The sequence below is a fragment of the Caretta caretta genome, chromosome 4 (genome assembly GCF_965140235.1).
Source record: "Caretta caretta isolate rCarCar2 chromosome 4, rCarCar1.hap1, whole genome shotgun sequence".
In the NCBI taxonomy this organism is placed as follows: Eukaryota; Metazoa; Chordata; order Testudines; family Cheloniidae; genus Caretta; species Caretta caretta.
The window spans coordinates 96,972,820-96,995,672 of NC_134209.1; the positions used below are offsets into that span (position 1 = coordinate 96,972,820).

The 22,853-nt window shown below is 42.0% G+C and overlaps 1 protein-coding gene across 2 annotated transcripts in view; it reads right to left on the bottom strand.

Moving 5' to 3' along the window:
- TUSC3 (tumor suppressor candidate 3) overlaps positions 1 to 22,853 on the bottom strand; it is a 287,435-nt gene that overhangs the window by 179,146 nt on the left and 85,436 nt on the right. For both annotated transcript variants that reach the window (XM_048848186.2, XM_048848183.2), the window contains exon 2: positions 4,665 to 4,834. In XM_048848186.2, coding sequence (XP_048704143.1) covers positions 4,665 to 4,834 — 170 coding nt within the window. The remainder of the gene's footprint in view (positions 1 to 4,664; positions 4,835 to 22,853) is intronic.

The following is a 22,853-nucleotide window of genomic DNA, read 5'->3' on the forward strand; positions in this document are numbered from 1 at the left end:
AAAGTACGAGGAGTATTTGTGGCACCTTAGAGACTAACAAATTTGTTTGGGCATAAGCTTTCGTGGACTAAAACCCACTTCATCGGATGCATGCAGTGGAAAATGCAGTAGGAAGATATATATAAACACAGAGAACATGAAAAAAATGGGTGTTGCCATACCCACTATAACAACAGTGATCAGTTAAGGTGAGCTATTATCAGCAGGAGAAAAAAAACCTTTTGTAGTGATAATCAGGATGGCCCATTTCCAACAGCTGACAAGAAGGTGAGAGTAACAGTAGGGGGGAAATAAGCCTGGGGAAATAGTTTTACTTTGTGTAATGACACATCCACTCCCAGTCTTTATTCAAGTCTAATTTAATGGTGTCCAGTTTGCAAATTAATTCCAATTCAGCAGTTTCTCATTAGAGTCTGTTTCTGAAGTTTTTTTGTTGAAGAATTGCCACTTTTAGGTCTGTAATCGAGTGACCAGGGAGGTCAAAGTGTTCTCTGACTGGTTTTTGAATGTTATAATTCTTGACGTCTGATTTGTGTCCATTTAAATTTAAATCAGACGTCAAGAATTATAACATTCAAAAATGAGTCGGAGAAGTTTAGACGTATGAGCAACATGGGTGATGTCATGGTGGGAGACTGCTATAGGCCACCAGACCAAGGGGATGAGGTGGATGAAGCTTTCTTCTGGCAACTAACAGAAGTTACTAGATCACAGACACTGGTTCTCATGGGAGACTTCAATCACCCTGATATCTGCCGGGAGAGCAATAAAGCAGTGCACAGACAATCCAAGAAGTTTTTGGAAAGTGTAGGGAACAATTTCCTGGTGCAGGAGGAACCAACTAGGGGCAGAGCTCTTCTCAACCTGCTGCTCACAAACAGGGAAGAATTAGTAGGGGAAGCAAAAGTGGATGGGAACCTGGGAGGGAGTGACCATGAGATGGTTGAGTTCAGGATCCTGACACAAGGAAGAAAGGAGAGCAGCAGAATACGGACCCTGGACTTCAGGAAAGCAGACTTTGACTCCCTCAGGGAACTGATGGGCAGGATCCCCTGGGAAAATAACATGAGGGGGAAAGTAGTCCAGGAGAGCTGGCTGTATTTTAAAGAATCCGTATTGAAGTTACAGGGACAAACCATCCCGATGTGTAGAAAGAATAGTAAATATGGCAGGCGACCAGCTTGGCTTAACAGTGAAATCCTTGCTGATCTTAAACACAAAAAAGAAGCTTACAAGAAGTGGAAGATTGGACAAATGACCAGGGAGGAGTACAAAAATATTACTCAGGCATGCAGGAGTGAAATCAGGAAGGCCAAAGCACACTTGAAGTTGCAGCTAGCAAGAGATGTTAAGAGGAACAAGAACAGTTTCTTCAGGTATGTTAGCAACAAGAAGAAAGTCAAGGAAAGTGTGGGCCCCTTACTGAATGAGGGAGGCAACCTAGTGACAGAGGATGTGGAAAAAGCTCAAGTACTCAATGATTTTTTTCCCCTCTGTCTTCATGAACAAGGTCAGCTCCCAGACTACTGCACTGGGCAGCACAGCATGGGGAGGAGGTGACTAGCCCTCTGTGGAGAAAGAAGTGGTTTGGGACTATTTAGAAAAGCTGGATAAGCACAAGTCCATGGGGCCAGATGCACTGCATCTGAGAGTGCTAAAGGAGTTGGCGGATGTGATTGCAGAGCCACTGGCCATTATCTCTGAAAACTCATGGTGACCGGGGGAAGTCCCAGACAACTGGAAAAAAGGCTAATGTAGTGCCCATCTTTAAAAAAGGGAAGGAGGAGGATCCAGGGAACTACAGGCCAATCAGCCTCACCTCAGTCCCTGGAAAAATCATGGAGCAGGTCCTCAAGGAAACAATTTTGAAGCACTTGGAGGAGAGGAAGGTGATCAGGAAGAGTCAGCATGGATTCACCAAGGGCAAGTCATGCCTGACCAACCTAATTGCCTTATTTAATGAGATAACTGGCTCTGTGGATATGAGGGAAGCAGTGGACGTGATATATCTTGACTTTAGAAAAGCTTTTGATACGGTCTCCCACAGTACTCTTGCCAGCAAGTTAAAGAAGTATGGGATGGATGAATGCACTAAAAGGTGGATAGAAAGCTGGCTACATTGTCGGGCTCAACGGGTAGTGATCAATAGCTCCATGTCTAGTTGGCAGCCGGTATCAACTGGAGTGCCCCAAGGGTCGGTCCTCGGGCCGGTTTTGTTCAATATCTTCATTAATGATCTGGAGGATGGTGTGGATTGCACCCTCAGCAAGTTTGCACATGACACTAAACTGGGAGGAGTGGTAGATACGCTGTAGGGTAGTGATAGGCTACAAAGGGACCTAGACAAATTAGAGGATTGGGCCAAAAGAAATCTGATGAGGTTCAACAAGGACAAGTGCAGAGTTCTGCACTTAGGACAGAAGAATCCCATGCTCCACTACAGATTAGGGACCGAATGGCTAGGCAGCAGTTCTGCAGAAAAGGACTTAGGGGTGACAGTGGACGAGAAGCTGAATATGAGTCAACAGTGTGCCCTTGTTGCCAAGAAGGCCAATGGCATTTTGGGATGTATAAGTAGGGGCATTGCCAGCAGATCGAGGGACGTGATCGTCCCCCTCTATTCGACATTGGTGAGGCCTCATCTGGAGTACTGTGTCCAGTTTTGGGCCCCACACTACAAGAAGGATGTGGAAAAATTGGAAAGCATCCAGCGGAGGGCAACAAAAATGATTAGGGGACTGGAATACATGACTTATGAGGAGAGGCTGAGGGAACTGGGATTGTTTAGTCTGCGGAAGAGAAGAATGAGGGGGGATTTGATAGCTGCTTTCAACTTCCTGAAAGGGGGTTCCAAAGAGGATGGATCTAGACTGTTCTCAGTGGTAGCCGATGACAGAACAAGGAGTAATGGTCTCAAGTTGCAGTGGGGGAAGTTTAGGTTGGATATTCGGAAAAACTTTTTCACTAGGAGGGTGGTGAAGCACTGTAATGCGTTACCTAGGGACGTGGTGGAATCTCCTGCCTTTGAGGTTTTTAAGGTCAGGGTTGACAAAGCCCTGGCTGGGACGATTTAGTTGGGGATTGGTCCTACTTTGAGCAGGGGGTTGGACTAGTTGACCTCCTGAGGTCCCTTGCAACCCTGATATTCTATGAACACTTTAATCTCCCTGGTCACTCAATTTCAGACCTAAAAGTCGCAATTCTTCAACAAAAAAACTTCAAAAACAGACTCCAATGAGAGACTGCTGAATTGGAATTAATTTGCAAACTGGGCACCATTAAATTATGCTTAAATAAAGACTGGGAGTGGATGGGTCATTACACAAAGTAAAACTATTTCCCCAGGCTTATTTTTCCCCCTATTGTTACTCACACCTTCTTGTCAACTGTTGGAAATGGGCCATCCTGATTATCACTACAAAAGGTGTTTTTTCTCCTGCTGATAATAGCTCATCTTACCTGATCACGCTCGTTATAGTGGGTATGGCAACACCCATTTTTTCATGTTCTGTGTGTGTGTATATATATATATATATCTTCCTACTGCATTTTCCACTGCATGCATCCGATGAAGTGGGTTTTAGCCCACGAAAGCTTATGCTCAAATAAATTTGTTAGTCTCTAAGGTGCCACAAGTACTCCTCATTCTTTTTAAAGGGTAGGTAGATGCAGTCTTAATCCATTCACTGAGGAAACCCCTAAAGGAGTGTGGGGCTTTCATTAATGTTTCCTGGCTCTTGTGAAACCAGCCAGCCCTGCAACAGACCGAACTTGGAGGGGGGGCGGAATCTACTTTATTACATAGGAAAAGTAACTACTGGGAAGTGTAGACCCAGATTCATGTTTTGTGATTTTGTTTTGTATTGCAACCTGTTGTTTCCACTGCTCTCTCTTGTTTCTACTTTAATATTTATTCTTTCTTAAATAAACCTACTTTTGTTTTATCATTAGTGCTCACAAGTGCTGCACAGTTTACAGGAGTGGGGGTTTAAGGTAAAACTGGTAAATGAGGCTACCCTGCCCTTTTGGAGGCAGAGGATCTGGAATTTATCTGAGTAGTCAGTGTTAGGGGCTTGATATCACGGGGTAACGATTCAAAGGGATTTAGAAATGGGGGTGTATCTATTGTTAAACTGCAAGGCAAAGTTAGTGATGGCATAGCCCAGAGGAGAGCACTTGAGAGGCTGAAAGGCTGGTGGTGTTAGGGAGCTGACACCTAGCTATCACAAGAAAGACTCCCTTACGCTGAAGGCAGGGGGAAGCAAGGTGACTCACAGTCCTGGGTGCTCAAGAACCATCACAAAGGCTAACTGGCAACAGACACTTACTGGGAATAAAAAAGATTGTTTTAAAGAAGGAAAAGAGAGCCTTACATCAATTATTAATTTAAGTAGAAGCTCTTAAATTGTGAAAATTAATAAAATAATTGACAAAATTCATAAGATGTATCAGAGGTAGAAAATGTATCACAGGTAGAAATTATAAGATGTACCACAGAAGGAAGATACTATGGAAAGCACCCACAAGACAGAGAGGTATTTATTTATCTAAGCTAGAACAACAACACTTATACCGGACGTCAATTAAAACATAGTTAATTGAGCATTGTGGGGAAGAAGGGGGAAAGAAGAGCAGAAGAATTTGTTTCATAGGGTATAAATTACCTGCAAACAGAACATTGTCTCTGTGGCTGGAGAGCTGTGAACATTACAATCACAGAGTAGTTACGAGGTGGGGCCTTCACAAATCTTCTGAATTTGTCTCCATTAATGCGGATGACTGAGCGCCTTGAGCTCCATTCCATAAGCTGTTCCACCTTTTCCGCTAACAGATTCTGTAATCAAATACAAGGAGGAGGCATGTTAAATACAAGCACCATGGGGCTAAATTCTGCCCTTGTTTGAACATACCCAATAGAAGAATTTGACCCTCATTCGATCTACCTTTAACAGCAATTGAGTTAAAGATTTTTTACAAACATAATTTAATTTGGTTGAAAAAAATTAAACTGATTAAAGTAGACTTGTAAGTTACTACTTAAGGAAAACATTTTATGTCAAATTCTGGTGAGTACAACACTATTGTACAGGTATCTGTAGAGGAAGAGACACTTGTATGGCCTTCTTAGCATACAACACATGTCATCAATTTCCATTACAAGTAAGATTGTTTCACACAACTGCACAAAGAAAAAACTCATAGAGTATAGTATTATGTTATATTTGTTATGTAACAGTCAAGTCATAGCAGGGCAATCACAGTCATTCATATCTCAAATTAAAAGAAAAATGGAGCTGGAAGGGTCAGAAAAGCAGCTATATCTTTTCATAACACAATAATTAGTTTAAGTAAAAGCGGAAGAAAAATAAAAAGAGGATTTCCTTACAAGTGTCTACAATATTTCCACTGCACTTAAGTTATACTTACTAATAAGCATTGGTATTTTATTGTAGACAGGATTGGTACTGTTGTAATAATTGGTCTTAAAAATTTACCCTAATTGTGAGCTCAACTGTAAAAAGTATGTGAAAGTTCATGAGATGTTACAATAACCTACAATAACAAATGTTGACGGGAAAAGGTACAAAAAGGAGACAGAAAAGCTCAATTAATCAAACCACAAAGCCTAATGAGCTCATTTAAGAACTGTGTAAAGATCATACTTGGTAAACAACAAAAATGTGGAACCAGAAATCAGTGAACCAGAATTGGTCTGTCGGAAACTAGGCCTAATTGGTGGACAAAGTAATGAAGGGACGGGTTATTTCACCCATCATTCCTTTGTGACTCCTTAAAAAAATACTTTGGGGAGAAAAACAGGCTATTGGAGCAAGCTTCGCCATCATAGCTGCCACCCTCACAAACTCCTGAGACTCCAGGCCTTCATCATCCTGATCCTGAGAGATGTCCTATCCAGAACAGGCCAGAAAGGCATCCAGATGACATCACCACCTCCACTGGCTCCAGCTGAATCCCAAACATCACCTGGGAGGAAATGGGATCGGACTTTATCAACAACAGCTCCAGGCCATTGCAACTAACTTCTCTTTTCCCCCAAAAGGACAGTTATTGAGTTATTGCCATCTTTGAAACCACCTAAGAGACTGTCAAACAAGGGTTTTGTCCTATTAAAAACTCTCTCCAGCTAAAGGGAAAGGGAACAAGAAATACTGTTAAAATGAAAGCCTTATTTAATACTTTACATTTCAAATGCTTTAACTGTTTGTCCTCCTTTTCTTTATCTTTAATAAAAGGTTAAAACGATTTTAATGGTGTTTCCCATGGTACTAAGCAGGCTGAGGTTTCTGTATACTAAACCCTGAACCTTATTTAACACTATTTAATGTTGGACAGTGAGTAACTGGGTTATGCCATCTTTGGGACTCTATGTTCCATCTAAATTAATACAACAGTATCACAGCCTATTATTTGCTGTTTGCCCAACATTTCCTATAAGACCCCGTTTTCAGTTGCTTATAACTTTTCTAAACTTTACCATTCAGGCTGAAATTTCCCATTGCATGTGTCTGTCTCAGGCTGATGTCTTGGAAAAATCAGCCAAAACAGTTCAGCCGCTTCTGAGAATGAGCCTATGAACAAAACACATTTTTCCCCCCATGTTGAAAAATTCTGGTAATCTCTTTTGAGAAGCTCTAGCATCTCCATGCTTTGGAGAAGGGATGTGAAATTTGGCAGGCAGTGACCTTTATGTCAAGAATGTGCATTTTACCAATCCTGTGAATAATTCACCTAAATTTAGCCAAATTATAAGCCTCTGAAAAATTAGAGTTTTCACATGCTCATTAGATTTATTAAAGATTTGCAGCTATACTCCCTGAAGAATCAGTTGGCATTGAGCTTGCTCCAGAACCTGACTGAGCATGATTTTCCCTGCAATTGCAGAGCTGTTGAAGAGTGGGCTGAGGCTGGGTATCAGAACTGAGTGAAGGCAGACTGTCTCTCTCGTGTTCTCAATTTGCCCGTGCTGGCAGTGTGGAGGGGGAAACTTACCTAATTCAGAAGCAGAGAGGACAAGTGGCAGACCGAAAAGGCAGAGGCATAGATTAGGATAAGGATCCTGAGGCAAGACTAGGAGTGGAGGTTGGCAGGGGTGGGGAGAGAGAAATTAGGACTAGGAGATGGCGTGGTGGTGGGGCAACTGGGAGCCAGGATAGAGTGCAAAGATTGGGACTGCCAGGGCAAGGAGACAGGAAGGAGAACTGGGTGGGGAGAGCAAGACTGAGATAAGATGAGGAGCTGAGGAAGTGGGGGAGACAGACTGGGAACCACTAGAGTGTGGGTGGGGAGGAAGAAGTAGGGGAAGGGACAACAGATAAGATAAGAGCTGTAGTGTAGGAGGAGAACTTGGATTGGCTGATCAAAATATTGGACAAGAAATTTAGCGAAGGAGACTGATTAGGATTGGGAGCCAACGAGGAAGGGGGAATGTGGGGGGCAGGTGTGAAGGAGTGCGACTGGAGATAGGAGCAGGGAGAAAAGCAGATCAGGTGAGAAGTGAGGAGAGTCAGTGAACTGGGCTTGAGATGGGAATTCTGAGGAGTGCAGACCGAGATTGGCTAGATGAGAAGAATAGAACAGAGTTGAGAACCCAAAGGATGGGGAAGAGGCAAGATGGGGACAGGAACAGATTGGAAAGAATGGAGCAAAAGAAGTCCAAGTCCATCACTTGGGGCAAATGATCAAAAAAGTCTGTGCCCAGTAGAGCACACTCCCCTCCAGAGCCTGAAACAGAACCTAAATTCCCGAGTTTCACCATTCAGTAAATATTTGTGAAACCCACTAGTGAAGTATCTCATCTTGCATTATTGCTCCACGTAGAGGATGACAACCTACTATTGCCGTCAGTTACTCTGTTAGCTAAAGTGCCAATGTCTGTGCAGTGGATCTAAACATTCTAATCCTGCTGCTGAACCATGTTGGTGTCTATTTGATACCACATGGATTTATTTTTCTGTTTGTTTTTTTTTTTTTTAAATCTAGGAAAATACACAAAAAGCTATGCTAAAAGTACATTATTAAGGTCCCAAAGTCAAGCACTCAAAAGTTAGGAAATGCCAGAAATAAGGATGTCTGTGAACCTTAATTCAGTCCCTGGTGTGAATGCATTATGAAACAATCTATTAAATTACATGATCACATACTAGTTTTTTCACAGAACCCCAACCTCTTTCAGTGTACAGGAAGGACCTGCTCTGGGGATCAGTCACAATTGTGTAGTAAGGAAGGATGTTCATAGGACCCCTGCCTCATTTGTGGCATAAGTTGGAAGATGCGTAGTGAATGAGACAGGCAACACACTTCTCAGTGCACGAAGAGAAAAGATGGTCTAATGGTTAAGGAAGCTGAATGCTTTTCTGGGGAATTTGATTCTATCGCTGCCTCTGGCCACAGAGTTGCTGTGTGATGCTGGACAAATCACTTAACTCAATCTTTTCACAGTTGATCACTACTTGTGTGTTCCTCATTTTATGAGCACCTGACTTGATGCCTTAGTGTCTGATCTGCAGAAGTTCTGAACCCTGCAATTGAAGTCAATTGTTACTGTGCTTTGAACATGTAAAAGGTTACATAATGCTAAGTACTCTGAAAAATCAGGTCCTAAGTGTCTCAGATTAGGCACCCAAAATTAGTGGATACTTTTAAACAATCACTCTGTGCCTCATCCCCCACTGTAAAACAGAGATAACACCATCCCCTCATCTCACAGTGGTGTTGAAGATAAGTGAAGATTTGTGAAGCACTCAGATGCTACACAGATGAGCACCACAGAAAAGCCCATGAAGTACTTAATACTTAAAACCGTCTCCAAAGTAGGGTTTGAATAGCGTGTCGTAAATAATGCCTTGGTCGATACACTGAACAAAGAGAAAACAAAATATTGAATAATTGCTCATTAATTGAGCACCATCCATCCTGTAAACTGATGGATAGAGGCCTGCGCAGATACACATTTATATCCGCGGAACCGCAGTGGCAAAAGGAGTTGAACCACTCCCAGGAGACAGCACCCCGCACCGGCAGTTCCTCTGGCATGGCTGTACCGCTCACAACCCTGCCCCCGTCCCTTCCATGCAGCTGTCTGTGTCTCCTGCTTGGGGGCAGTACAGCCATGCCAGAGGAGCTGCCGGCGCGGGGCGCTGCCTCCTGGGCATGGCAGCCCTAAGTTCTGCTCCTTTAGCCACTGAGGTTCCCGGAAAGCCCTGTGGTTTTGTGGATACTGATTTATATCCCCGCAAGGCTCTACTGATGGAGGCAGTGGTCCTTATGTAAAAAAATATTATGTGATTTTGTAATTAAAGACTGTATAATAATGCATGTGCATTCACAAGGTGGGTGAATGAAGACTGCATATGCAACTTTAATTCTGGCATTTTCTAACTTTTAAGTGCTTGACTTTGCATCTTTAATGTCCTTTTTAATGTAGTTTTGTATTTGTAATATGCATTTATTTTCATTGAGCATGTGTGGTAATTAACAGTCATTACAAATGAGCATTCCTTCAAAAGACGTACAACAGCAGTCAAATAATTCTGCCCATACAAGTCTGTTTATTAGGTAGTGCTCTTAGTGACCACTACAATCAGCGCCCACCTGTTCTTCAACTCCATGTCTGTAGTTTGCTATGGCATCCATGCTATTCTGCATAATAGTGTTCCAGAATTTGAACTTTCATTAAAAAAAGCATTGCTAGCAGTTGTGGAAATAAATGTTTTCAAGACTGAGTGTGAACTGATGCAGTGTCACTTGCCTAGGGCTATGTCTACTCTTCAAATGTTGTAGTTAATCCACCTTCCCAGGAGGCAGTAGCTAGGTTGACAGAAGAATTCTTCCCATCTACCTAGTGCTCTCTGTACCGGGGGTTAGGTCAGCATAGTTATGTATCTAAGGGGTGAGAATTTCCCTGGAGAGATGTAGCTATGCTGATGTAAATTTCCAGTGTAGAGCAGCCCTAAGTCTGCAAAGAGCTTAAAGCAATAGCTCAGATGTGAATATCCAACTGATCCCACTCAAGCCCACTTAAGAGACAGAGTCCATGACCATAGTATTTGGCAGTTTTTAAAGATGTCATGAAATTCTGTATTTCTGCCAGCATCCAGTATTTTGTTTTCTTTCTCCCAGCCCCATTGGGACCTGCCTGCAGCTCCTCATGCTCTCTAGTTTTCTTCATAGGGAAGTTAATTGGATTACAGTGTGCACTGCCTGCACTGTTCCATGGACCTGAGGTCACTCCTCCAGAATTTACAGAATGTGCCCTTGACAGTTTAAAGGAGCTCAGTCCCTGTCTTTTTCAGCCAACATAATGCAGTGCAGAGGGCACAAGACTGAAGTCGGAAGATATGGATTCTATTCCGGACTCTGCCACTGACCTGACCTGCTATGTGACCTTGGGTAAGTCTTAGTTTCCCCATCCCTAAAACGGAGAAGATATTGGCTTTCCTTTGTAAAGTGCTTTGAGATGTATGAACAAATAGTATTAATACTGTCACTCCCAATTCAGCAGTTTAGGAGTGTGGTATTTCCACCATTATTTAACTAACAGGGCTCCTCAGCTCTCCCCATTTAGAAGCAGACTGTTAGCTGATTTTCAGCAGTGGGATTCTATGGAGGTGTACTAATGAAGGCATAAAAGGGGTTACCTATCTTTCAGAACTCCAGTTCTCCAAATAGGCTTACCTTCATAAAGCCATATTGATCACCCCAACTTCCCCACTATCACTTGGCTTTTCAAGGTAGAGAGGAACTGCCGAATGTTAGGTGGGGCAGAGCTGTTTATATTCTCAGTCAAAAGGCTGATGGAAGCACACACCTGTGCCCCCAAATGGTATGCTGTAATAAAGATTCTATGGCCTCAGGTACACTTCAACAACAGGGCTCTATGGAGGCACACTCATGAAGGAGAGCTTATATTCTAGCTTTCTATAGCCATACTTCCAAGAATAATGTCTCAGAACAGAGGCCTCTGGCTGTCTGGTCTTTTCCAGCAGTGTAAATAAATAGGGTAGCCACCTATCCAGTCTATGCTGAAATTCATCTAGGTTCTATAATCTGGGAAAGAAGAAAGTACACAGCCCTAATTCAAAATACCTCTGTTAATTTTCCTTACATTTTTATTTGCCAAACAAAAATATTTGGGCTTTATTACTGCCAATCAATAACAGCAAAAATCCTGCACTGATTTACATCCAGTGTAACTCCATCAGGTTCAACCTCTACAATAAGGGAAGTTGCATGAGGTGTAAATTAGCACAGAATTTAGCCCAGGATATACAGTAGTTGGGATCTGGAGTCTTTTACTTTGCATGGGTGGGGAATAAAGTTTACAGCTAGTAATTTTGAAGAGTAAATACTGAAAGATGTTTCTACCACCACAAATCCTGAATCAGTAATTTAAAATATCAAATTTATTTTCACCCTATTAAGTCCTGAAAACAAAAGGAAATGTTCATGCCTACAAAATAGTGTTCTGTGATTTAGAGCCACCAGTCTTAAGGATAGGTTCTTGACAGATTTACAATTCTGTTCATCACAAGCATGCAGATGAACAAATCAATAAAAATAATTTTCCTGCCAAAATAAATATTTGCTGTTTTGTTTACATGGGGGAACTACTGGAGTTCTTTCCTAAGAGAAACAAACAGAACAGATTAAAAAGAAACCTACCCTTTGCCACATTTACTCAAAACAGGGCATCGTTCAAATTGTAAGATCTGAATTAAGAAGTTTACAGGTAGGAAATATCTTATTTCTATTTCAAAAGATATACCAGTTTTGGATGATGTGCTCTAGCTAGTAATGTTCAATAAAAATGCAAGAGCTGAACTAACAGCAGCATAGAAAATATGATTTCCCTGTGCTACATTCATTGAAGCTAAAAGATGAAGTCTGTAGAAACTAATGAAAGGATAGAAAGATTTTCAAGTTTTCACCTTGCAACCATAGATTCCTTTTTGCCCTTTATGGCTCCCAGAGACATAAAGGAATTTGTTTCCAGCAAAATGGGGTAGAGACCCCTTACTGATATGTTACAGATCTCTGAGAGCACTAGCAGAGGACTGTAGGCTGCTTGACTACCAGAAACATGAGAAACAAGTATCATATGCACAGATCCTAGGAACTATTCCTGCCAAAGTATAAATGACCTAACACAGGCACAGCTTCCTTGATATTTTCAAATCTGCCCAGATACAAAACCACAGTATCAAGTAGGACATATATAATGGTGTAGTCTCTGAAACTCGCTCAGACGTTAGTGAGTTTATTTTTAAAACCACCAGAAAACGTACTGCAAGTACAGTATTCTAAAAACCAGAAACAACTATAACTTTGCAATCTGCTTCAATGACACTGAAGGATTCCAACTCTCCTAAAAAATAAGACTTTCATTCAGTACATAGAGTGATAACCTGCTCCACTGAAATCAGTGAAAACCGCTTTGATTTCAAGGGGGCCAGGATTTCACCCAGGCTTCTGAGAAACTGCTTATTAATAATATCCTGGCACTTTCTGGTTTCTTGCTATCCCAGGATGTCTCTTTTCATAACATCACTGATACCAAAGATCTTCCTGTAACTCAGGATATCTGATCTCAGAAGCAAACTAGGAAGTGCTAGGAGGATTTCAAAAACTGAAGAAGGCTTTTTTTAGTTATCTAAAAACCTATTTACAGTATGTGCTTAACTGAGTTTTCATTTTAACTTTATATTTTAAAATCTGACCACTTGAGCTCTGGAAGTCAGACATATTTCAGGTTATGCTTATAGCTTTGACTTCAGATCATGTGCTGAAAGTGACATCTACTTTTCTGTCACTGTGCTCAGACAATTAAACATTTCCACTTAAGGAAAAATAAGTGTTTTGACACATGCTGCTTTCTGTTGGGACCCACTTCAGTGATTTCATGCTTCAGGAAATCTGTATAATTTCCATGAAACATTCAAAGAATTGTTTTGTGCTATGACAAGGCCAAACTGTCAGGACTTTCTCTTATTTAGTATGTAAGGAGAACACCTTAATCGGTTTAGGTTCTTTCCAGTTGGAAACAATTACTCATAAGCAAAGAGGTTTTAGAGAATTAATATTTCATGGATTAAAAATGTCCTGTGTGAGTTGTATCTCTCATGAATAAATTCCTCTTCCTGAAAAGTGGCTGTGTTCTGTATGGGAAAGGATAGTGGGGTAATTGCTGACAGAAAGCACTAACAGGAAATGCCCTGCTGATTTTTTTTTAAATAATCTGATTCTAACACTTGGCAAGGGCACTGTTTGAAAAGGCAGCAGTCTAGCTCAAAGTATCCCTCCTGTGGGCTGTTCTGACTCAGATTAAACAATAAGAACAGGAGTACTTGTGGCACCTAAGAGACTAACAAATTTATTAGAGCATAAGCTTTCGTGGGCTACAGCTCACTTCATCAGGTGCACAGAATAGAATGTATAGTAAGAAGATATATATATATACATACAGAGAAGGTGGAAGTTGCCATACAAATGGTAAGAAGCTAATTAATAAAGATGCGCTATTATCAGCAGGAGAAAAAACCTTTTGTAGTGATAATCAAGATGGCCCATTTAGACAGTTGACAGGAAGGTGTGAGGATACTTAACATGGGGAAATAGATTCAATATGTGTAATCACCTAGCCACTCCCAGTCTCTATTCAAACCCAAGTTAATGGTATCTAGTTTGCATATTAATTCAGGCTCAGCAGTTTCTCCTTGGAGTCTGTTTTTAAAGCTTTTCTGTTGCAGAATTGCCACCCTTAAGTCTTTTACTGAGTGGCCAGAGCAGTTGAAGTGTTCTCCTACTGGTTTTTGAATGTTATGATTCCTGATGTGTTGTTGTACCCAACTGGTCCCAGGATGTAAGAGAGCCAAAAAGGGTCAGGTAATATGTTTTATTGGACCAAATTCTGTTGGTGAAAGAGACAAGCTTTCAACCACCACAGAGCTCTTCTTCTGGTCTGGGAAAGGTATTCAGGGAATGTCACAGCTAAATACAAGGTAGAACAGATTGTGAAGCATAAAGAGTTAACACATGTTGCAAGAAACCATTCAAATAAAGGCTGTGAGCAATTAACACCTCTGCAGTCACAGGACAAAGGAGAATTAGTGGGTTACAGATAACTATAACAAGACATAAAACCAATATCTCTATTAATTCTATTATTTTTCATGTCTAGCAGAGTTAGGCTTTTCTTTTGAAAATATTGTGCAGGTTTCTTTTGCAGATGAGTACAGAGAAGTCAAATATGAAATGATCATTATGTGAAAAGTATATGCCCCTGGATAGTGCTTAATTTGTGCCAGGGTGTCATAAATATAAAGGGAAGGGTAAACCCCTTTGAAATCCCTCCTGGCCAGGGGAAAGCTCCTCTCACCTGTAAAGGGTTAAGAAGCTAAAGGTAACCTCGCTGGCACCTGACCAAAATGACCAATGAGGAGACAAGATACTTTCAAAAGCTGGGAGGAGGGAGAGAAACAAAGGGTCTGTGTGTCTGTCTATATGCTGGTCTTTGTCGGGGATAGACCAGGAATGGAGTCTTAGAACTTTTAGTAAGTAATCTAGCTAGGTATGTGTTAGATTATGATTTCTTTAAATGGCTGAGAAAAGAATTGTGCTGAATAGAATAACTATTTCTGTCTGTGTATCTTTTTTGTAACTTAAGGTTTTGCCTAGAGGGGTTCTCTATGTTTTTGAATCTAATTACCCTGTAAGATATCTACCATCCTGATTTTACAGGGGGGATTTCTTCATTTCTATTTACTTCTATTTTTATTAAAAGTCTTCTTGTAAGAAACTGAATGCTTTTTCATTGTTCTCAGATCCAAGGGTTTGGGTCTGTGGTCACCTATGCAAATTGGTGAGGCTTTTTATCCAACATTTCCCAGGAAAGGGGGGGTGCAAGTGTTGGGAGGATTGTTCATTGTTCTTAAGATCCAAGGGTCTGGGTCTGTAGTCACCTAGGCAAATTGGTGAGGCTTTTTACCAAACCTTGTCCAGGAAGTGGGGTGCAAGGTTTTGGGAAGTATTTTGGGGGGAAGGACGCGTCCAAACAGCTCTTCCCCAGTAACCAGTATTAGTTTGGTGGTGGTAGCGGCCAGTCCAAGGACAACGGGTGGAATATTTTGTACCTTGGGGAAGTTTTGACCTAAGCTGGTAAAGATAAGCTTAGGAGGTTTTTCATGCAGGTCCCCACATCTGTACCCTAGAGTTCAGAGTGGGGGAGGAACCTTGACACAGGGCTTGCCAGGACTGAGACCCGGCACCTCTAGACTTGGTGGTTCATAGTCCTGGCACCTCTGGGCTTGCTGCATCAGTTATCAATATAAGCTCCCTTCTTGTCTACTGTTGGGAATGGGCCACTTCCATCCTGACTGATTTGGCCTCGTTAGCACTGACCCCTCACTTGGTAAGGCAAATCCCAACTTTTCATATGCTTTATTTTTATACCTGCCTATGTATTTTCCACTCCATTCATCTGATGAAGTGGGTTATAGCCCATGAAAGTTTATGCCCAAATAGATTTGTTAGTCTCTAAGGTGCCACAAGGATTCCTCACTGTTTTTCCCCATGGAGCGTCCTTGTTTGGTGAAGGTGGTTTTAAGCTTGTGAAGACCAAGACTATAACAGGGTTCAAAAAAAGCACTAGGCAAGTTCATGAAGGATAGGTCCATCAATGGCTATTAGCCAGGTTGGACAGGGATGGTGTCAGTAGCCTCTGTTTGCCAGAAGATGGGAATGGGCAACAGGGGGATGGATCACTTGATTACCTGTTCTGGTCATTCCCTCTGGGGCACCTGGCATTGGCCACTGTCAGAAGACAGAATACTGGGCTAGATGGACCTTTGGTCTGACCAGTATGGCCACTCTTATGTTAAGGTGTGTATCCCAGACTTTCTCCTTGAAGCACATTCTGTGGTATCTGAGTGCCTGGTTTGGCAAGGACTGGACACACCAACACAAGGTGGCACCAGATCCTACCATAACAGATGCAAAACCTGCAGCTATAATTCCACTGCTATGAATAAATGCACCCTTTAAACTACAAAATGAGCATTTCCTGCCTTTTTCCTTTGTTTATCCATTATTTGTAAGTGTCTTCAGAGGCCCAAGAAACAAAATATCAACCTGCCTCCTAGTGCAGTAATAGAAGTGCCTCCTGGTGAGAACGTATTACCAGTATATTAATTGGTTTAGCAATCTACCTGTAACTAGAGAGAGCAAGTCAAATCACTGAAGCCTGAGATGAAGTACCACTTTACTAATAAAATGAAAATGTTGTTACATAATCCATGCATTCAAACTATACTATGGACAGAAATTCTGAAAGTGCATTTAAAATAATCCTTTATGTGTCTTCTACCCATCTTTATGTTTAGGTTACATGTTTTAAATAATAGTTTTATATATAGAGACATTAGTCAGGATTCTGGGCTTCACAGAGAATCCTCTTGGGCTAGCTGCTCCCCACCCATATTCCAGACTAGGAAAAATCCCAAGCATCTGAAGAAACACTGCAGACTACCAGCAATGCTTACATCTATTCTATACAGGTTCACATACTGAGATCACCAACATAGTGTCTGAGGGCCTTCCAACAGTACATTAAGCAATGTGATCTGTCATGTACTGTTTGTTCTCTTGTCTTCTCCTCAGAGGAAGGCGTATGTGCAGTGGAATGTATTGTTGTGATAGCATGCATACTTTGTGTTAGTTTATTTTATACAAATATTGTTAGGGACCAGGACATGGCTGGTCATGCCTAATGGTCAGAGCAGGATTCAGGTGCCAGGAAGCTTAGATGAGGATCAAAACCAGAATCAGAGGCCAGATACCTGAGCCAGATACCTGAGCCAAGGGGCAAGACAGAGTCAGAGTCTGGAATGGGAGCCAAAGATCAGAACTGGAGTCAGAGGCCAAGGTCAGGGCCAAGAATCAGAGCCAGAATCAGAGTCAGAGAATTGAGCCAAGGTTTGGAGCCAGGGTCAGAAGTTAGGCAAGAAGGCAGGGTCCAATGAAGCAGACATCCAGAAGCTCACTCAGCTGCATGGACAACTTCCTGTGCCTCTTTACAGCTTAAATAGCACAGCCGGAGTAATCAGTGGGGCTGGGTGTTCCTCCAGGCAGGATTCTTGTGGACAGTGCCTCTGGTGGGGCTATGGTTCCATTAGTCCTCAGCCCACCAGGTAGTAGCAAGCTGACAGATGGCAGCTGGAATAGGAGGGTTGCCTGGAGACCTATCGATCCTCACAAAGATATCCATTGCTACGTGTGTGTTCGAGAAAGCAAGACCAAAGAAATGTGCCTTGACTTGGAGCAGAAAGGTAAGGTTTGTGATGGTCTTTTAGTTCCTGGGGATAGTTAATTCCACAGTCTCAACTGCCCACATGCACCCCTGCCTCCCACAGTAGTTCTGTCTCTTGGCACAGGCTAGCTTTCCCCTTATTGTAGAAAGTTCAAGTGTGTCAGAATAGCATAATTGTGGGCAGCAGTCTTTGTCCATTGAGCTTGAGCAGTCTTTGTCCTTTGAGGTTTAAACAATCTTTTGGATATCATGGGCCTAGGCCACTTTGAAGATAAGTACCAAATACTTAAGTACTTGATATGAAATTCTATGGGAAGCCTATGTAGAGAGCAGAGGACAGATTGGATGTGTCTGCAGTGGCCTGTTCTGCCAAGGAGACAAATTCCAGCATTCTGTACTAGTTAGAGTTCCCTAAATGCTGAAATCTTCATGCCCAGGTATACTGAATAGCTGTAATCAAGCTGAGAAGCGACAAAGGCATGAATAAATGAATCCAGGTCTTCGTCCACAAGGATGGGACAGAGTCTTCTAGCCAAGCGGAGATGGTAGAAAGTGTTACTCATGGATGCTGCTGTGCAAAAGCTCAGTGTCAGCTAGGAATCCAAGAGCACTCCTTCAGTATGGACTGAACTGATCAGTGGTGGGTGGGTATCTTCAGCCACTGGAGAATTCAACATGGCTGCAAGCTCTTCAAAGTATCTTCCTCTGCCCACCAGCATCACCTTTGTCTTCCTTGGGTTCAGCTTCAGCAAGCTGTGGATACAGTCTTTTTCTTCCACCCCTTCTTGTTTGGAATAAGAGAGGGCATCTGTTGTTTTGACCCATTGAAGTGTCTGTATCTTGTTTCACTGATCGAGAGATATAAACAGTTGATCTCTCTCTTTATAAAAGACTGATGGGAGGACTTCAGTGGAATATGCTATTCACGTATAAGACTTAGGCCTTATTTAAATCAATTTATTGATTTACAGAATTCTGTTGTGCACTTGCTAGCTGTATATCCATAACTCAGTGAGATTATTTTCGATGAGTTATTAAAAGTCACGATACACATCTGAGGAAGGGCAACCCTTTAAAAAAAAAAACACTTTGGTGGTGCCAAAACCTGAGTCTTCTATAAAAGGGTTAATGGCTATAGTACAGTGATCTGAGGTTAAAGCCACTGAGAATGTGGAATTCAATAGTGTGTTGTATTGGGTAATGAATATAAATGGGGAGGGAGCATTAAGGGTGTACAAGACTTTGTAGATGAAGGAACAGCATGAATGCCAACTTCTGTACCCAAAAAAGGAAACAAGTTCAATATTTCTGTCAGTGCTACAATCATAACAGTGTTACAATGTTAAAGATATAGATTAATATATATTTCTCTAACAACAAAGCATCCTTTTCTAAACAAACAAAAAATCACGCAAATCAGCATCTGATCAAGGTTCTCTGATACACATCAGGAGGAAAATAGTTCTATATTTCAGACATGAATTTCTCCACAAATGGAACACCTGTGAAACTGGCTTTTAATGAGATTAGGGTTCAATCCTGCAAGTTACTTAGCACTCTGGCCTCAATCCTCCAAAGTAGTTGAATAGTCCCCACTGAAGTATAACTCTCTGTCCACCAAGTCTAAACAAGTCTGTCCTAGTCTTTATGGGTGGCAAAAACTTCATTCATCACCACAACCACCACATCAATGAACCAGGGACAATCTGAGAATAAGTCTCCCCCACCACACACTTCACATTCCACTGGAGGGATCCAATAGGGAATATTCACTCTCTTCCGGCTTGGAAGAACTGATTCGGATATCAACCAAAACGTCCTCAACATGGTTCTAGGATACTTGTTTATCAGGGTTATAATTCACCTCCATAACTGTTGCCTGGCAATGTCAACATACAGATGTTGCCTATTCCCACATCACTGATAACTCTCGCCTCAGGTAACCCCCTAAGAGGGGAGGAAAAGGAAGTTACAATCCAACAGTGTTAGCTTCAAGCAACTTCTGTAGCACTGTGAGGAACAAGGAAAAGGGCTTTAGAGTCACTAATTAGCTAACAATTGTGTACCAAATTTCCTAACAAGGTGGGAAGGAAACCCAACTAAAGAGGCGATACCACTGGAGGAATCAAGCCTGCTACATTGTCACTCAAAAAATTGAGAAGTGGTTGGAACTGCACCCTTCTTTTATATAGTTCATGTCAGGGGCTGTCAGCATGGATCCAAAAGACACAGCTAGCTATAGATTGTAGTTTACACACTGAGATTGGTCACGTCTACCAAGAATTATGATTCATGTAGACAATTATTGAAGTAGTAAATATACTGTAAAGAACAACGGCTCATTGGCTAAGGATGCCAAGATGGTCCAATAGGTCTTTCGTCACCCACAGTATATGTAATTCAAACTATAACTTATCATTTTCACCTTTTTTATGTTTAAAATGAATGACAGTTTAGAGAGTATCTGACTGCACTGTATAAATGTATTTCAGCAGTATGGTTGCAAAAACAAATACTGCCTCCACAAACATGGCCAACAAGAGTAAATATTAAGTGAAACTGAAGAGATCCACTTCCTGACACTCCAGTACTAATAATCCATGGTCACATAGACACCACCCTATACCGAAAACCTACTGACCGCTATACTTATGTACATGCCTCCAGCTTTCATCCAGACCACATCACAAGATCCATTATCTACAGCCAAGCTCTGAGATACAACTGCATTTGCTCCAATCCCTCAGACAGAGACACCTACAAGATCTCTATCAAGCATTCTTAAAACTACAATACCCACCTGCTGAAGTGAAGAAACAAAAAAACTTCAAAAACAGACCCCCAATGAGAAACTGCTGAATTGGAATTAATTTGCAAACTGGACACCATTAAATTAGGCTTGAATAAAGCCTGGGAGTGGATGGGTCATTACACAAAGTAAAACTATTTCCCCATGCTAATTTTTCCCCTACTGTTACTGACACCTTCTTGTCAACTGTTGGAAATAGGCCATCCTGATTAGCACTACAAAAAGGTTTTTTTTTTCTCCTGCTGATAATAGCCCACCTTAATTGATTAGTCTCGTTATAGTTGGTATGGCAACACCCATTTTTTCATGTTCTCTGTGTATATATATCTTCCTACTGTATTTTCCACTGCATGCATCCAATGCAGTGGGTATTAGTCCATGAAAGCTTATGCCCAAATAAATTTGTTAGTCTCTAAGATGCCACAAGTACTCCTCGTTCTTTTTGTATTATATTAATAAATCAATTATGAGGCAAAATGGACAAAGTGGGATGAATATTTTTTTTTATTTAACTATACTTACAGTAATGCATATTGCCTCAGCTTTTCTGCCTTTGCTTGTTTATCTGGTAACAGTAACAATACTACCATTATCTACAATAGAAATAGTACAGTAGGTCCCCAGTATATGTCAGGGTTGTGTTCTTGAAAAGGACCACAGGTACCGAAACGATGTATACTGGAGACCCACTGGTACAGCAGTGGCGTAGGCAAGAGGGGACACTTGGGGTGGGGGTGGGGCAATGACAGGAAGCAGAGGGGTAGGAGATGTCATAAATATAAAGGGAAGGGTAAATACCTTTAAATCCCTCCTGGCCAGAGGAAAAACCCTTTCACCTGTAAAGGGTTAAGAAGCTAAGATAACCTCGCTGGCACCTGACCAAAATAACCAATGAGGAGACAAGATACTTTCAAAGCTGGTGTGGGGGAGAAACAAAGGTTCTCTTTGTCTGTATGATGCTTTTGCCAGGACCAGAGCAGGAATGCAGGTCAGAACTCCTGTAAAGAGTTAGTAAGCAATCTAGTTAGATAAGTGTTAGATTCTGTTTTGTTTAAATGGCTGACAAAATAAGTTGTGCTGAATGGAATGTATATTCCTCTTTTTGGGTCTTTTTGTAACTTAAGGTTTAGCCTAGAGGGATTCTCTATGTTTTGAATCTGATTACCCTGTAAGGTATTTACCATCCTGATTTTACAGAGGTGATTCTTTTACTTTTTCTTTAATTAAAAGTCTTCTTTTAATAACCTGATTGCTTTTTCCTTGTTCTTAAGATCCAAGAGTTTGGGTCTGTGTTCACCTATGCAAATTGGTGAGGATTTTTATAAAGCCTTCCCCAGGAAAGGGGGTGTAGGGCTTGGGGGGATATTTTTTGGGGGGAAAGTTTCCAAGTGGGCACTTCCCCTGTTATTCTTTATGTAACACTTTGGTGGTGGCAGCTTTTAAACTAAGCTGGTAAGAATAAGCTTAGAGGGTCTTTCATGCAGGTCCCCACATCTGTACCCTAGAGTTCAGAGTGGGGAAGGAACCTTGACATGAGCAATCTGGGCCCCCCTTCCAGGTGGCCTTGCGGCGGGGAGGAGGGAAATAGATGCTCTGGCCAGATGCCCCCAGAAAAATGGAGGGCCCCAAAAAATGTGCACCCCTAGACCCCTGCCCCTCCCGTGTTGCTCCCCTGCCTGGTGCTTGGGACTTGCCCCACTCCACCCAGAGCTCCTGCCAGGGAGCAGGACGCCGGGTTGGGGTATGGGGGCTTGTCCAGCTCCAGCGGTCAGGGGCTTAGAAGCCCCCATGCCCCAACCCCACTCCACTGCAGGAGGGCCAAGTGAGCACAGCGAAGCAAACCCCTGACCCCGCTCCATGGCTGGAATGCCAGAGCTGGGCAAGCCCCTGCTACTGCCTAAAGCAACTTCCTCTCGTTTTTACAAGTCTGCACTAGACAACAACTCAAAAGGCAAATAAGCCTGAAATTACTCTTAAAGGAGTACTTTTCTTCATCGCTCTCTCTTCTTTCTGAACACACACTTTTTAAAGTCTATTACTGCTAAAGGAGAGAATTTTGGAACTTTACAGACAAAAACCTTATATATTTCTGTACAAGGTTATTCTTCGCAAACAATACAGTCTATCACCGGTATTATCTGAACTGCCTTTTTGTTCCGCTACAGACTAGGGACCGAATGGCTAGGCAGCAGTTCTGCGGAAAAGGACCTAGGGGTGACAGTGGACGAGAAGCTGGATATGAGTCAGCAGTGTGCCCTTGTTGCCAAGAAGGCCAATGGCATTTTGGGATGTATAAGTAGGGGCATAGCGAGCAGATCGAGGGACGTGATCGTTCCCCTCTATTCGACATTGGTGAGGCCTCATCTGGAGTACTGTGTCCAGTTTTGGGCCCCACACTACAAGAAGGATGTGGATAAATTGGAGAGAGTCCAGCGAAGGGCAACAAAAATGATTAGGGGTCTAGAACACATGACTTATGAGGAGAGGCTGAGGGAGCTGGGATTGTTTAGCCTGCAGAAGAGAAGAATGAGGGGGGATTTGATAGCTGCTTTCAACTACCTGAAAGGGGGTTCCAAAGAGGATGGCTCTAGACTGTTCTCAATGGTATCAGATGACAGAACGAGGAGTAATGTTCTCAAGTTGCAGTGGGGGAGGTTTAGATTGGATATTAGGAAAAACTTTTTCACTAAGAGGGTGGTGAAACACTGGAATGCGTTACCT